The sequence below is a fragment of the Thunnus maccoyii genome, chromosome 5 (assembly GCF_910596095.1).
Source record: "Thunnus maccoyii chromosome 5, fThuMac1.1, whole genome shotgun sequence".
Taxonomy (NCBI): Eukaryota; Metazoa; Chordata; class Actinopteri; order Scombriformes; family Scombridae; genus Thunnus; species Thunnus maccoyii.
In genome coordinates this window covers 10,955,191-10,969,976 of record NC_056537.1, presented here as the reverse complement: position 1 = coordinate 10,969,976, position 14,786 = coordinate 10,955,191, and the positions used below count along the sequence as shown (strand labels likewise).

At 41.2% G+C, this 14,786-nt stretch overlaps 1 protein-coding gene across 1 annotated transcript in view; it reads right to left on the bottom strand.

Annotated features, from left to right (window-relative positions):
- The window catches only part of pparab (peroxisome proliferator-activated receptor alpha b), a 33,266-nt gene that overhangs the window by 14,278 nt on the left and 4,202 nt on the right, over positions 1 to 14,786 (bottom strand). The window contains exons 2-3 of the mRNA XM_042411797.1: positions 4,769 to 5,017; positions 2,069 to 2,232 (exon numbers count right to left, since the gene is read on the bottom strand). Coding sequence (XP_042267731.1) covers positions 2,069 to 2,232; positions 4,769 to 4,976 — 372 coding nt within the window. The 5' untranslated portion in view covers positions 4,977 to 5,017. The remainder of the gene's footprint in view (positions 1 to 2,068; positions 2,233 to 4,768; positions 5,018 to 14,786) is intronic.

Sequence of the window (14,786 nt, the reverse complement as noted above, 5' to 3'; positions counted from 1 at the left end):
CGTATGCACACATAAAACAAGGGTGACATGAAAGAAATGTGGGCTTCATGTCAACACTGCGCGTGTCTTCTGTCGTAAAAGATCAGTGCATTGACATCACGGGGGTCAGGCTGCTCCTGTTACTGTTCGCAACCAAATAGGAGGGAGAAAATTTGATCAGCTTCCAGCTTTTGGCGATGGGGTCCTACAACACGTGAATGTGCTACTTTTTTGCCACAGTTAGAACTATTTTGGTTATTTCACATTACAGATTTGTTTATTTGTTTGTCTGTGATCTTCCCAGCTGTTTGAAGTGAGAAGGGTTTTGTTGGATAAAGGTGATGTCAGGCATTTCCATGTACTAATCAGAATTCTAATCAAAATAAGAATCTAAAGTAGATTAACTGGATTTTTGAGTGTTTAACTGAGCAGGGATTTGTTTGTCTAACTCTAACTGTTTGGTATAACATCTCAGTTTGCATAGTGAAGATATCAGGGCTATATTTTAACAGAAATACCTGGTTAATACGACATGGCCATGTGGTATTTTTCAACTTCAGGAGTTGCAAACAACAACCTGAACACTCTGTTACAACACACTGGGATACTGAGGTTTGGCAAGGACAGATCAGGGGAATTGGCAAAATCCTGGCAAAAGTGGCGACATAGTCGCCTGGATGCATACCATATGCTGTGATCACAACTACCCTGGTTCCATTCCCAGCTGTGGATCTGTACTGCATGTCCTTCCCCATTTCTCTCGCCCCTCATTTTCTGTCACTTCTCTAATGTTCGCATTTGTATTAAAGGCAATATGCCTAAAATCTCTCCTAATTGAAGGATCCTTTCAAACGGGACATGCCTTGCTGGCGCATCATGATGGATTTGATCAAGAAATCTGCTTCAATAGATCCTGCTCACATTGCAGCAGGGCTTCACCGTTACCCTTTTGCACTTCATAGGTCACTTCTGAAAGATGCGCCTTAAATGGCTCCATCCTATAGGTCGACTTTAAGTTACACAAATTTACCTTGACCTTTGTGATAACTTGTGGTTTTACAGTTTTACAGCCCTACTACTTCACCCTGGATAGGTCACATATCTTTCACTCGGCCCCGTGGATTGACAAAGGTCTCTGTCCAGCTGGGACAGTTACATATTGATGAATGGACACACAATCACACACATACATTATTGCATGTAAAGAGAGACATAGTCATTCTGCTAGTGCACAAACGCACACACATTCTCAGTGGCCTGTTGCTCTAATGTGGAAATTTATGTAACAGCATGTTGACATGATTACTGAGTTTATGTATCACTTCCTGAAATTCATACACCCACTCCTATCTTGACTGATACATTTAGCTGAGCTCTGTGGATTCACAGTGCGGAGGTGTAGAAAAGTGTCAGCTGCAACTTTTCCTTCAGTTTTGTTCCCTTCATCGACTAATTGAAGCGAAAAAAGAAAACTAAAGAATATTTAAGACCAAGATTAAAAATAACAAAACACAATATTAACACATAAACACAAAGGTGCACAAACACATGCACACACACCTAATCTTTGTCCTTTGGTGACTCTTAAAAAACTGCCTTGGGTTGTTTTTCAACATGACTGGTAAAAAATTAACTGAAAGATTATTGTGCGACCACGTGTGAAAGCCGAGCCTGTTATTTCTGATGCTTTTCAGAGTTATCCTTAGTCACAAGACACACTGCCTCTGGATTTCTGGCCTGGCATGGCCTACTTTCTTCTGTGTTATACTTCCAAATATGGATATATATACTGTAAAAATTGTATATTGTCTTGAAATAGGTTAATGTGTATCTAGTGGTCTGTTTATGATTCTAGTAAAACACAATGTAGGGTGTGAAGATGAAATAGAGTCAGAGGCATATGTGACAGGTTGGCTTGGCAGCCCCATAACAGAATGGCCACAGGTCCAATCTTCACAACAATGCCCTTGAACAACTGCAGGTCCATTAGTAAGACCCACATGTTCTATCTAGCCTTCACCAAAGTGTATCATAAAAGAGAGAACCACTTGTTTGACTGTGTCATTTATGTGTGCAGTCTCCATCTCACCTTGCAGCCTTCACAGGCGTGGACTCCATAGTGATAGCCCGAGGCACGGTCAGCACACACTCGACACTCCAGATTGAGCGATGAGCTGGAAGATGTGAAGTCCTCCTGGCCTGCTGCCACCCCGTAAATAACTGATGATGGGCTGGATGCTGGGGTCAGGGCATCTAGAAAAAACACAAGTATATAGCTGATTACACATGTCATTGCACTATTCCCATGACCAATGCATTCATCTTAAAAGGCACACTGATTAGCCTATTAAGAATTTCCAATTTACAAAGAAATCCACAAACAAACCACATTTTCTTTTGTTGTGCACAAGTGGTGATCCAGTGGTGAAAAAGCACCTGACTGAAAAGCACTTAGGCAGTTTTTTTTTGGGGGGAAAAGACTCAATTCCAGACTTTCCCAACCAGTCCAGTCCATAGACTGTAGGTCCAGCCTCTCTGACCCTCACAATATTGCCACCCTGGACTGAGCATTCAATCAGATGGGCCCCTTACTCTTGGTATGACGACCACATCTGATTTGAAAGTGGGCACAAACACACTTCAATGAAGATGTCTGTATCTAACGTTTCCATTGCTGCTGCAGTCCTAATCATTATTGTTTAGATAATGTGTACATTCATGAGATAACTGTATATTTTCTATTGTGTATGGGAAATAGCTGGAAATACCAAATTGTAACAGTGCTCTCTATGAAGCACTATTTCTCACAACTTTAACATTTTGAAATGTAATAATATATGTCTACTGAGTATTTTAACATTTTGAAATGTAATAATATATGTCTACTGAGTATTTTGATTCAAGTGCAGGTTCTAAACAGGAAATGGAGCATAACTGGAATCTGCATTACCTCCTCTTTACTAATCTCAGGATATGCTTGAAACAAACTAGTTGGTGCAGCATGTCATCCAACTATGTCTCAAGGCAAACATTTTGACAGCGCGGCCAAAAGCCTGCCATCATAAAGAAGGGCGAGACATGATAATTGTCCAAATGGGGATAATGTTGCATGCTTTTGAATCTCTCCTCAAAGGTTTTCATGGTGTTGCACTTGTTTGTGTGCAAAAAGAGACAGAGGAGGTTGTGTAAGGAATGAAAATAGAGACTGTGATTTGCTGACACATTTCGTTGGACTAGAAAAGTTACTAAAATTAGTGAGGGAGGACAGAGTTTCAGATGCTGTTTGATCCAACAAGCCCTTCACTTGAAGCATACTGTCCTCTTGAACTCTTTCTATTTCTGGTGAAGCTCAGTAAACATGACCAATCTTATGTTTTGTTCCTTTCTGTAATTTATGCACGGTGCACAAATTAATATCTTTGGAAAGGTGAACATATGATGGCCCTATTGTATTTTGCCATAGTCCTCTAGCAAACAACTGGTGGAATTTAAATACAGTTTGACCTCTTTGGGCCGACAAAGACAGTCTGTTCCATCACAGCACCTATTCATTCAGAGATAATAGTTTGCCGTTTGTGGCATGTTGCCTGTGACAAGCATAACAGCGTTGGAGTAGTATTACTGTTATTCCTCATGGATGACAAGTCATGGGGTTTGCCATGGGTCGCCAAAAGTTTCCTATTTCCACCTTGTGAAGGGAACATGGTTGGTAGAACTTGCTCAGTACACAAATAGCAAAGACGAAATGGTACAAAACAGTGGCACTAAGTCAAGCCACATGAATTGGGAGAGAGACGCCAGAATGGGGATAAACAGCATTTGGCAGTGGGCCTGGTGCAAATGCACATGTTTTGACTGAGTGTGGACAAGAAAAGCATGTCAGTGTTTCTTCTGCTCTCGTCTCTCACCGTTAGCACTCCTAAACACCAATAAATCCTAAACACTCTCTCACTGACTTTTCCATGACATCATCACATCATCAAATGTTTCCGTGATGCCTTCTCCAACCAGTTCCCTCTCTTTTCTCTTTTCCTCTCTTCTCCCTCACTCATACCTTCTATTCTTCCAACAAATGTTTATCTTCCTAGACCATTCACAGCCTCTTCGCTTGTTGCATAATTTGGTAGTAGCATAAATCTCCTAGATGTCCACAGGACTTCTATTCAGGAGGAAACACGGAAGCAAAGTGGATGTTTCCTGAGAGGTGGTGCGTGGTGGCTGAGGAATGTGTGAATTCCTCATTGGCTATGGGGCGAGGAGAAGGGCTAGAGGAAGACAGATTGCTAGAAGGAGGGAGTACAGAGAATGAGAAGTATATAAGGAAAAACAAATAAGCAGGAAACATAGAAGGAAATTGGCAGAAAATGGGCAGGAAAAAGCATCAATAGACTCAGTGAGTCTGAGACAGACAAGGACATATTGATCAGGATCAAGGGACTACTGCCCAAAGGTGAGAAAAATTGGGTCAGTCAGACATTCGGAGTAAAAATAGGCTGTCAAAGGCTTTTAGTGTAGCCTTGTTGTAGGTAAAGGCAAGAGGTTAAATAAGCTGAAGTGTGTGTATGTCCTGTCTGAACATTCAGTTGGAGCAAATTAGGGATTAAAGGGCTAAACCTAGGGACCCCTGCTCTAAAAACATCAACAATGGCAAGGAGATTATACTGAGCTGCAGGGGACACTTTGAAACTATGAAATGACAGTGTGGGAGCAAACTCCACATTGTTATCTCACCACGTCTTACCTAAATATACAGTATTTTTCAATTCAATGACAGTAAGACCTTTTTCACCTAGGACAGTGGAGCCTTCGGAGCCATTGCTGGAGTACTGGTATTCTGGGACATCAAGTGAGCTGAGGGCGCTGCTGTCCATGGACTGGGAGATGTCCTGTAGCTCCTCCATGCCGCCAATGAAGTCGTCATCGGTGCACAGGGGGCTGCCCAGCACAGAGTCCTCCAGGGGTGAAGGGGGGTGGTAGTGGCTCTCCATGTCGACCATCGTGGTGGAAGAGCGGGCAGTCGGCACTCTCAATCATCAGACTGGAGACAGAGATAAAGGGGGAGGGTGATGGGGAAAAAAATAGACAAAGAGGTCAAAGAGGTGATATAGAAACAAAGGGAGGTAGACAGACAGAGAAAGTCAAGACAATGATTTCACTTCTGTCAGAAATGCACTGCAGCATTGCATCATTATCAACATCAACAACACAGAATTATACTGAATTATCTCAGGCATGGATGGGTTACATTTAGGACTTTTAAGTAGTGCTGATGCAATGTGTGGCCTTCCACACCAACAGGTGACGCATTTTGCTATAGTGGATCAGCAGGCAATGAAGGAATGAAGGACATATCCTATGACACAACACAAGCCCCTCCAGTCCCCTGAGCCATTCAATCCAAATACAGTAACCTTATCCTCTCAAACCTTATAGTGCTGCAGAAAGAGAAAGACAGAGGACCGAAGGACAGATAGAGTGAGGCAAAGAGAGGTGGAGGGATAAATGTAGGTCACTGGGCTGGCTTAGGCTGCGCTACAATGGGAAGGCTGGGTCTGGGCTTGGCCCCGAAAAGACATGACAGACAGGCTTGTAGCTGGGTGAGATTTTGCTGAATTGCAGAGTGGGGACTGGGAGGAGCTGCAGAGCTATACTTGAAGGTGCACTAAGATTAAGAAGTGGGCTTGCCTTGTGGCTTAAGACTGGCAGAAGGAATGGACCTTACATCACATATTCAAACTTCATACATCCGCATGTAAACTGGGTCAATCTTCAGTAAGCCTTTTCCATCAGGCCCCGCTAAGAACATCAAACGCAGTAGGAGGGGGGCTGAAGTGGGGTGAGGGTGGCTATAAGATAGCAGCTGCTGGTTGTTCTCAGTCATTCCACACTGTTACACATGACCGCCTTTAGTTTAACCTTAACTTACCCCTTACTGTGTAATGTACTGTAAGATATTTGAGAAGAGAGAGTGACGGCGTACTCAAAAAGTTTCAGCCCTAAGTACTCCCTGGGATTCTATTTAAAAGATCTGACGACAGAAATGAATGGCATCCCATTGAGGCAGCGACTGAAAGTACAGTATGGAGAACTTTCATGTAGCTTTGCTTGAAAGCAGAGGGCAAATCAAAAATAGTAACTAATCTCTCTGTCTATGGCATTCTAACCCTTTAGCGGAGGAAAAAACTGCAAAAACCTGGACCACTGACAAACAGGGACACACTTCCAGGGCTGGTGGGAGATTAGCAGGTGGCATGAAAAAAAAGCAGATGAATGATATAACTCAAAGTCTGAAACATATATAAATATATTCTAACAGCAAGAACAAGCTCAAGGTCCAACAAAATGGTATAATATGGATGGATGTGGATATGGATGACCACTGAGTTTTCCTTAATAAATCACAGATTCTCAAATAAAACTTTGAGTAAATTTACATAGCGAATTGCTGAGTACGTTTACACCAATAACTCTTTTTGCTGCTATCATTATGGCACATAACAGAGGTGGAACGAATAACAATTAGTTTATTTGCTCGTGCACTGAAAACAAGTGTGTCAGCAATCTTCAACTTTTTCCAAATATTCAAGAGGGAACTGAAAGGGCTATTCTGGTGATATGGTACTGCACTTCCACCAAGTTAGAGTATTTGTCCCATGGTCAGATTGAACAAAAAAAGGAAAAAAAAAATTTGTGCAGCAGAAGCTGAGATATTCTGACTTTTAGTTCCTTGTCAAATGCCAAAAACTCTGGATCTCACGTTTCCCATAATGCAACTTAATAGCATTTTTCATGGAAAATGCCCACATCTTTCAAACTTTACACGACAAGTTTCTGTTAAAATTTTGAAGTCTCTAGGCTAAAGCCGAAATAACCCTGATAACACGAAGACTTTATACAGCCATTTTCATAAGCTGATGAGTAAACTGATCCTCAAGTGTAAAATCGGTGGAGTGCTATTTTAATGGTAACATGGTATGCATGTTCTGGCGAATAGAGGTCAAAGATGTTATAATCAGTCTTCACTTGAATGGGAAAGCACTACATCCTCCATTAAAACCATTGGAAATTAACGATGCATTGTTTATTGGCAAATGCATGAATTTAAATACAAACTTTTCAAGGTTGGAGCCATTGGGAAAGACAACACAACAATTAATAAATATAGCAGCAGTAGTATTTTAATGAAACAGTCAACTGACTGTTCTTACTTAATGTTTTGGTTAATCAGTAAAGAAACAATAAATGATTAAATACATCATCAGGAAACACAGCCCTGAAGAACTGAACCAAACCTCATAGTAAAGGAGATTCCTATACTCTACATGGAAAGAAGCCTGATATGTGAGCTACTCACTCTACAATATACTTGTAATTCTGAATGGAGGCAGTGTTAGCTCTGCAAGAATAAAGCAAACCTCTTTAGCATTCAGCCTCCAGCTCCAGACCCTCAGGTCTTCTTTTAGAGGACATCCTGTTTCATACACTCACTTCACTCAGCACTGTCTCATTATAATACTGCTTCAAGGGGAAAAATAAAAGAAGCGTCTTGGCTACAGCTTGACTAACATCCATGCTGTCTGTTCAGATAACACTCCATTAATCGAGGTGAGTCGTTATTTAGCGCTAAGATAAGATCAATTTGTGCTTGCAAAACATTCAAGAACTATTTTTTCCTGAAGTAATTAGAGACTTTTTGAGTGCATATATATATTTGCTGACACAGTGCAGATATAGATCAGTGTAAGGTTGAGTAGACGCGGTTTTGTGTCAACAGACACCTAGAGCATGCATGACATTCTGTTTAAATAACATATGCAACACAAGTCCTTTTCTGAACTCATGACCCCCTTCCAGCAGCTATGAACTGATGGACCGAGCTAACCTCATGTTGTCACCAACATACAACTTGAGAATGTAAACACAGAGCCGCTTAGCTGCAGACTACAGAGGTCTAGGAGATTGAGACAGAGACATACAGAGAGAGAGAGACATGGGGGGTGGAGAGGAATGTCAGTAAAGCTACATTACAAGGTCTTTATCAGCAATGTGCTCAAAGCAGAGAGAAAGAAAACAGCCGTTCCTACGGTAACAGCAAGCCTTTGTCCCATAGGTCAAGACCTCTCTTATGCTCACTCAACCAAGCCTGCTGAGGGCACTGCACACACTGAGTGGAAGATGAGCAAGGTCATATGTGTTTGTGTGTGTGTTAGGGTTTGGGTTAGGGTCTAAAAGGGGAGATGGGGGGTTACATTGACAAAGGCCGCTGACCAAGAGCCACTGGGGTCGCCATGGCGATGCCATGGCAATGCCGACACACAGATCACACATCGAAACCAACAGTGAAAGGCGGGCAGCAGGCATATGAAGACAACTACAACCTACTACCACTGGAATTCAATCTCTCATTGAAATCAATAAATCCCATTATGGTTTGCTGCAAAAATAGGTTAAATGTGTATTAGGAAGTCTGTACCAGTGATCATAGGGCCGGATGCACCAGTGGAGCATAAATAATCCATATCGTCCGATGGATTTCTGCACAGTTGCTTAACATGGTCACTCAGCCCCTCCCCACGTTACGCACATCAATCGCAGTCAAGACCTACATTAGACAGACAGGCCACGAAGCAGCTAGTAAGCTCTGGCTGAGGCACATAAACTCTGAACATGACCCAGGGATGTAGACAGCCCCCTACTCTCCCCACAGGAAAGGACATAGAACAGCATGAAGTCAGTTTACACCGCTATCTTCAATCTTAGAGAAAATGATCTAAAAATCACCTGCACTGTTGAGCTGATAGTCTTTTAACGTCTCAGCGGTGATATTCATCACTCAAAGGGATCATCCTATCTGCTCCTGTGACATCTCTACATCCACAATGATGGGTATCTGGCCACAGTTGATTGCTGAGAGGGTATAATCACACAGCCTCCATAAGTATTGTCTCTGGGGCGTCCAGTAGATATATGCTTTCCAAATCCTTCAAGGACGAGGACAATAAACGGCAAAGAGTTTGATGACAAATACACAGTATAAAGATAAAGCTGGCATCAGACCAAGACAACAGAGGTGTGTACGAGCTTGTTTCACCAAGGTGTGAAAAAAAACATTACTGAAAACACTGCAGTGCAAGTACAGGAGTAATACCTTGGCAAGGAAAACAGAAAAAAAACCCTGATAAATAGCTCATGTACTATTTGTCTACTGTGTTCAAATAAATTCAGAATTGTCACCAATCTATAAAATGTGTTTTGTCAAAGACCGTTAGGTACAGTTTATACACCAAAATTAACTAAAGTAAACAAAACTCTATCACCCTACCTTCTTCATTCACAAACTTGAAAATCTTCATGCGACTTTTGCCTCTGACAACATGACTTCCAGCTCTTTCCAAGATTCTGTATGATCATTCAGTGTGTGTTTGTGTACGTGTGTGTGTCAAACTGACCAAACCACAGGTTAATGTTTAATCCACCCATCCTGTGGTCTGAGTGCTGTCAGGCCTGTAAGACGAAGGGCCCCAGGGGGCATAACAGTGGTCTTAGAGCAGGAATATGGGCTGATGGGGCTGTCCCGCCAGCTCTGCGTGACCATTTGTTTGAAGAGTTCTATGAGGTCAACTCAGACCGTGCCCGCAGAGTAAACACTCAAGTGAACCCTTATCACTCAGAGCTGATATGCTGGCCGGTGCCCTCTTATCATTATGGAGACTGACCAAAGTACAGGCCGGGGGAAGTGACTGACATTGGACTTTAGCTGTAGTTTGTGACAGATGAGCCATATGATAGATAACAGTTCAATCACTCTGTTATCGGGCCACTTACCTTGTCATTTCAGGGTCAGTGACAGTTTAATGTCCAGCACACTGCTAATTTGGGATGCTATTTTTAGACTTGAAAGTCCATACCGGTGTGTTTGTCTGTTGCCTTCTAATCTATAAGTCATGTATTACAAATGCATGCTATAAAGTTGTATATTTTTATATGTATTGTGCCTCAACTTTCCAGACATCCTGTGGTTTCCATTCATATTGTGCAATATGAAAGTCTATTAACAGACTGTTGAAACTTGCTTGAGTTGTGTTATCCATTACCATGAAGTCTCTATTCATTTTTGTCAATCTTACATTATTGTTGTGTGGTAATGCAGTTTAAATGCAGATTGATTTGAAACATCTGCACGATATTACCTCATAATGATAATGTAACTTTGAAAAATATTAACTTGATGCGAGGGATTACACAATTTCAGTTTCAAGCGTTAGCTAACACATTCACATATGTAAATGAACCGAATCAATGGCTGCCTGGAAAGGTTGAAAAAAATACATTCAAATGTCTTAAACACACAGCAGCATGTCCCATCATGAGGTCCATTTAGTATCTGTTCTGGGGTTTTCATCATCATCATATTACATGATTTTAAGCATCATCAGCAGATGAAGTTTGCCCATTTTCAAAGGAACTGTTCACATTTCCATTTTCTGAGCACTTTGTGCTTACACAGCTGTGTCCATGTTGGCCTCATAGCTGAGATTCAAATATACATTTATACATGATTTTAAGTAAATGGGCCAAAACATGAAAAAGAAAACACTGGCATGGTGCTGCATGGTGTTGGCTGATATGTTTACTGACACATAATAAATCTGTTACCACCACAGGTCAAGCCAACTGAGATCCAGAAAAGTGTTAAGAACTAAATTATCCCTTTTACTTCCATCTCAGTATCTAATTTTAATATAGAACCGCATACAGAGCAAGAGACTGGGTGAGATAACACCTACCAGTTGTCTCATCAGTTTGTTTACTCAAACAGACTATTACTAGGAAACACTTAAATAGATTTTTGAACCTCCCTGTTGTTGTTCATTTTTGGTGCAAGCAGTGCATTTGTCTACACATGTGTATAACAGTCCTTATAAATAACATGACTAATAAACTAAACCTAAGATAAAAGTACTTCTGTTGACTCACTTAACTGGATCACGCCTCCAGGACTTACTTTACTCAAAATAGATTTTTTAACTACAGAGGTAACTAACTTGTTTCCCAATTATTCTATTTCCAAATGTACATGCCTTGTGATTTTTATGGAGCACAAGTGTTACTCAAGATGAGCTGTTGCTTTAGTTGTCCGCAGATCCAACACCCACTGCTGCACTGAGTTGAGAAATAAAAACAGTAGGTTACATAAAGCCCAGTGGACTCTGACCTCTGGATTGACAGCGTGTTCAGTGTAATAATAATTAAATGCTCACACACACACTCACATTGTCAGAAGACAGAGCACCACACTGTACAAATTGACCATAAAACACTGCAGAAGGTGCAATGTGACAGTGTATCACGTTACCTCAAAGGTCTACGGTGACCTGACCCTTCATGCTGGCTGTTTATAGCACACCATTACATGCTGGAAAGTGTGCCTGCATGTGCGTATAATAGAGTCAAAACAAGTGCATGAAAATAATAAGACATAACTTTGTCCAGTTTGTTCAATTGGTGATCATGTTGAAAGCAATCGATGCCCTGTGATTGTCAGTTTAGCCAAAACAGAGGGCAATGAAGAAAATGTTTAAAATTGGAATTCAGACATGAATTTGGGTGTGCGACTGCATGCCACATTAATAATCTTATAATCAGAGCTTGATCTCTTCAATATTTTGGTTCAGGGTTAGTCTGAGTAGGTGAAATGTTTTTAAATACTTGCATTTCTTCATACTTTTCTGAAGTATGTTTAACCTAACCAGCTGTCATTATCTCCAATGTTTTGTTTGTAATAAGGTTGCGAGGGCTGAGGCATTTTTGGCTGTTTACTTGTCTGAAACATGAAGCATTTAATAGCATAAATATTAGTTAAATATTCCCAATAACATGTAAATGATTGGTTTGCATGCCAAAGCATTGAGAAATCAATTGATGGTGCAGTTAATCATGTTTAAAAGCATATGATTTAAAATGAATCTGATTTAATGAGGCTCTCTTTATCTGGCTCAGAGGACCAGAACAAAGCCAGAGGAGGGAAAGTGATTTAAAGTGGTCATGATATACTGGTGGCTGTATTCAGTACTAGAGAACAGTCCTGCTTTGCATGAAGTCTGATGTATCAGCAACAGTGGGGTCAAATGGAGAAATGACACAGCTGCTGTGTAACCTTGACCTGTAGTACAGCCATGGCTTAGCAAGCTACATCCATGTCTTAAATGTATTTGCAGCTGAAACAGCGAGAGGCTTGACCCTCACTGTTCCCAGCTGCTAAAAATCCCTAAATTCACCAATCACTAACAACACTGACCTTAAGCAACATGTCCATTCTGTGCAAAACGCCAGGTCCTGGCTGCCACTTTCTGAGCTTATTTCCAAATCAGTCACAAGGATCAAGCAGGGTCACCATTACTAAACATCCCTAAAGTACATCCAAACTGTAAATTTCAGAGTGGGGAAACTGCAGCAATCATTTACAGCTGTTTTATCACTTGACAGATGTAGGGCTGGGGTAACAACACAGCAATGTCTGTACTGCAGCCACAAGTGGCACTTACATATATCAAACTGCGCTAACAACACCATAAAATGCCTTTGTGAGTCACCTTAACTTACACTCTTTATGATCTATGCTATCTTTGTCCTGGGTCTATTCTGTTCACTGACTTTCATCTCAATGCATAATCGCGCTGATATATTGCAACTGTTCTGGGAAGTGCTACTGCGATATTAAGCATTAAGCATCTACACTGAATACCACAATTAGGATAGGAAATGCGATGCATGTGGATATGGCTTTTCAAGAGTTTCTAAATGTTTTAGGGTGGTAGAAATTAAATTCTAGTGGTGTGAAGTTTTTCTAGGTTTAAATATAAAGAGTGGCAAGTTGGAATATTATGTACAGTTTGCTCTAAACATTGGTACAGACCAATTTAGGAAGCAGTTTGTGATCAGCACAATGTACTGTACATATCATGGCCGGTAACAAAGAGAAGGGAATGTTCAAGTGAGTCTGTACGATCTACCAGCTGCTCTGTCCCCTGAGGCTCTGCCAAGATACAATACCCTCATCCCCTGGCAACTGAGGGACACAAGGACAGCAGACGAAGCTTTCGGTCTGTAACTTTGACTGGCCACTCTGAGCACAGTACTGCCAGGAGATATATAAGGTTTTACATGCCGTGGCTTGATTGAGGATGATAGTGTGCGTGCTACATTATATGGAGGTGATTGAAAGTCTCAGATTTATTCCTGTTGTGCAGCAATCACTAATTTATAGCGCTAAAATGATTAGTCGATTAGCTGATTATCACAACTCAGTTTCCTGTCCAACATTTATTGGTTGTGTGTGATCATTGTGTGATAATGCTTTGATGTGTGTATTTTTTATCATTATTATTAGACATACTGTATCCTTGGATACAGAGTTTCAATATTACTGAAAAAAAATCCAGAAATTACCCAAACTGAGATGAGAACAACATGAAGCTGGGAGCATTTCTCTCTGCTCAGACAGCTGTGTGTCTCTTATTACATTTTCCAGCATGACACTGGAGTCCTGAGTTCCCCCTTTCTGGCTGCCAAACCAGCCTACGTGTTTGTGGGGAGGCATGCAGCACACAAGGCTGGTGAAAGAACAACACTAATTTGCTACTGTAGTAGGATCACTCAGTGCAACTTCAGACCAAAATGTTCTTTTGGCTCTTTTGTGTATTTATATACACATATATATCTATATATATTTATTGCTTAAAACTGCAGTTCAGCTACACAGATGCCATATGGGTATGCTGAATCTGAAAGCTGAAAGACTTTGTTTAATTGGCACAAATAGCAGCCTTCATACAAAACAATCTTTGCCCTGCCTTGACCTTTGGCATGGTCATCTGTCATGCTAATGCGCACTGTCAACGTTCATATTAGTGTAAAAGACCTCAAAACAAGCAAAACTACATCAGATGATAACTATAGAGGCCTCGTTCCCCGTTCTAGTCTTCATCAGTCAAAACTGAGTAGGCTTCGCCAGTAATAGAATTAGAATGTGAGAGTAGATAAGACAAGGGATAGGTCATTGATGAGGATTTCCACAGGCCTTGGCTCACGTGGATGAAGATCAGTCCGCACTGCTTCAAGCTGACAAGAGTAAATCTTCCAACAATGTATCTGTCTTGGACAAACTGGTTGTTGAAGAGATGTGACACTGATGTAAGCAAACCGGACACACAGGATTTAAAGAGACAAAGAGCTTGTGGTGAGAAAAAAAGTTTCTTCAAGACCAGCCAACTCCTCATGTCAAGACCCCTCTTGGTTCAAAGTACAAATTGCGCTTACATACAGTGGTCCAACCTGGATCATTAGCACAGACAATCTCCTGACCAGAGCTGCTTACTGTAAGTCTGGCTGGAGGGCCCCAATCTAATCAACCAAGAGGGACTTTACCATAAGGAAGGCTCAAAGGGGAATAGACCTGGCTCAGATGAAGGTCAAACCTGGGGGATAGAGGACACAAGTTGCAAAACAAAAAGACTATAGACATGACTACAAACAGCCAATTATACCAAGACCAAGCTCAGACTGAAATAGCAATAAGTTAAGAAAACAAAATGCAAATGATAACACATCCACGAGTTTGACGGCACATACATCAAAACAGCGCTAAGCTGTTTATAACATGAGGAAGGATTTTACAACTTAATCAAGGCCACAATCATTAAAATCTTGGCGTAGACAACTGTAAGGTAAACAGTAGTTCACATTGCAAAGCAATCCAAGGGTGTGTGCCTGCAGGTATTTAATTGGCAAACGATACCGGACGATGT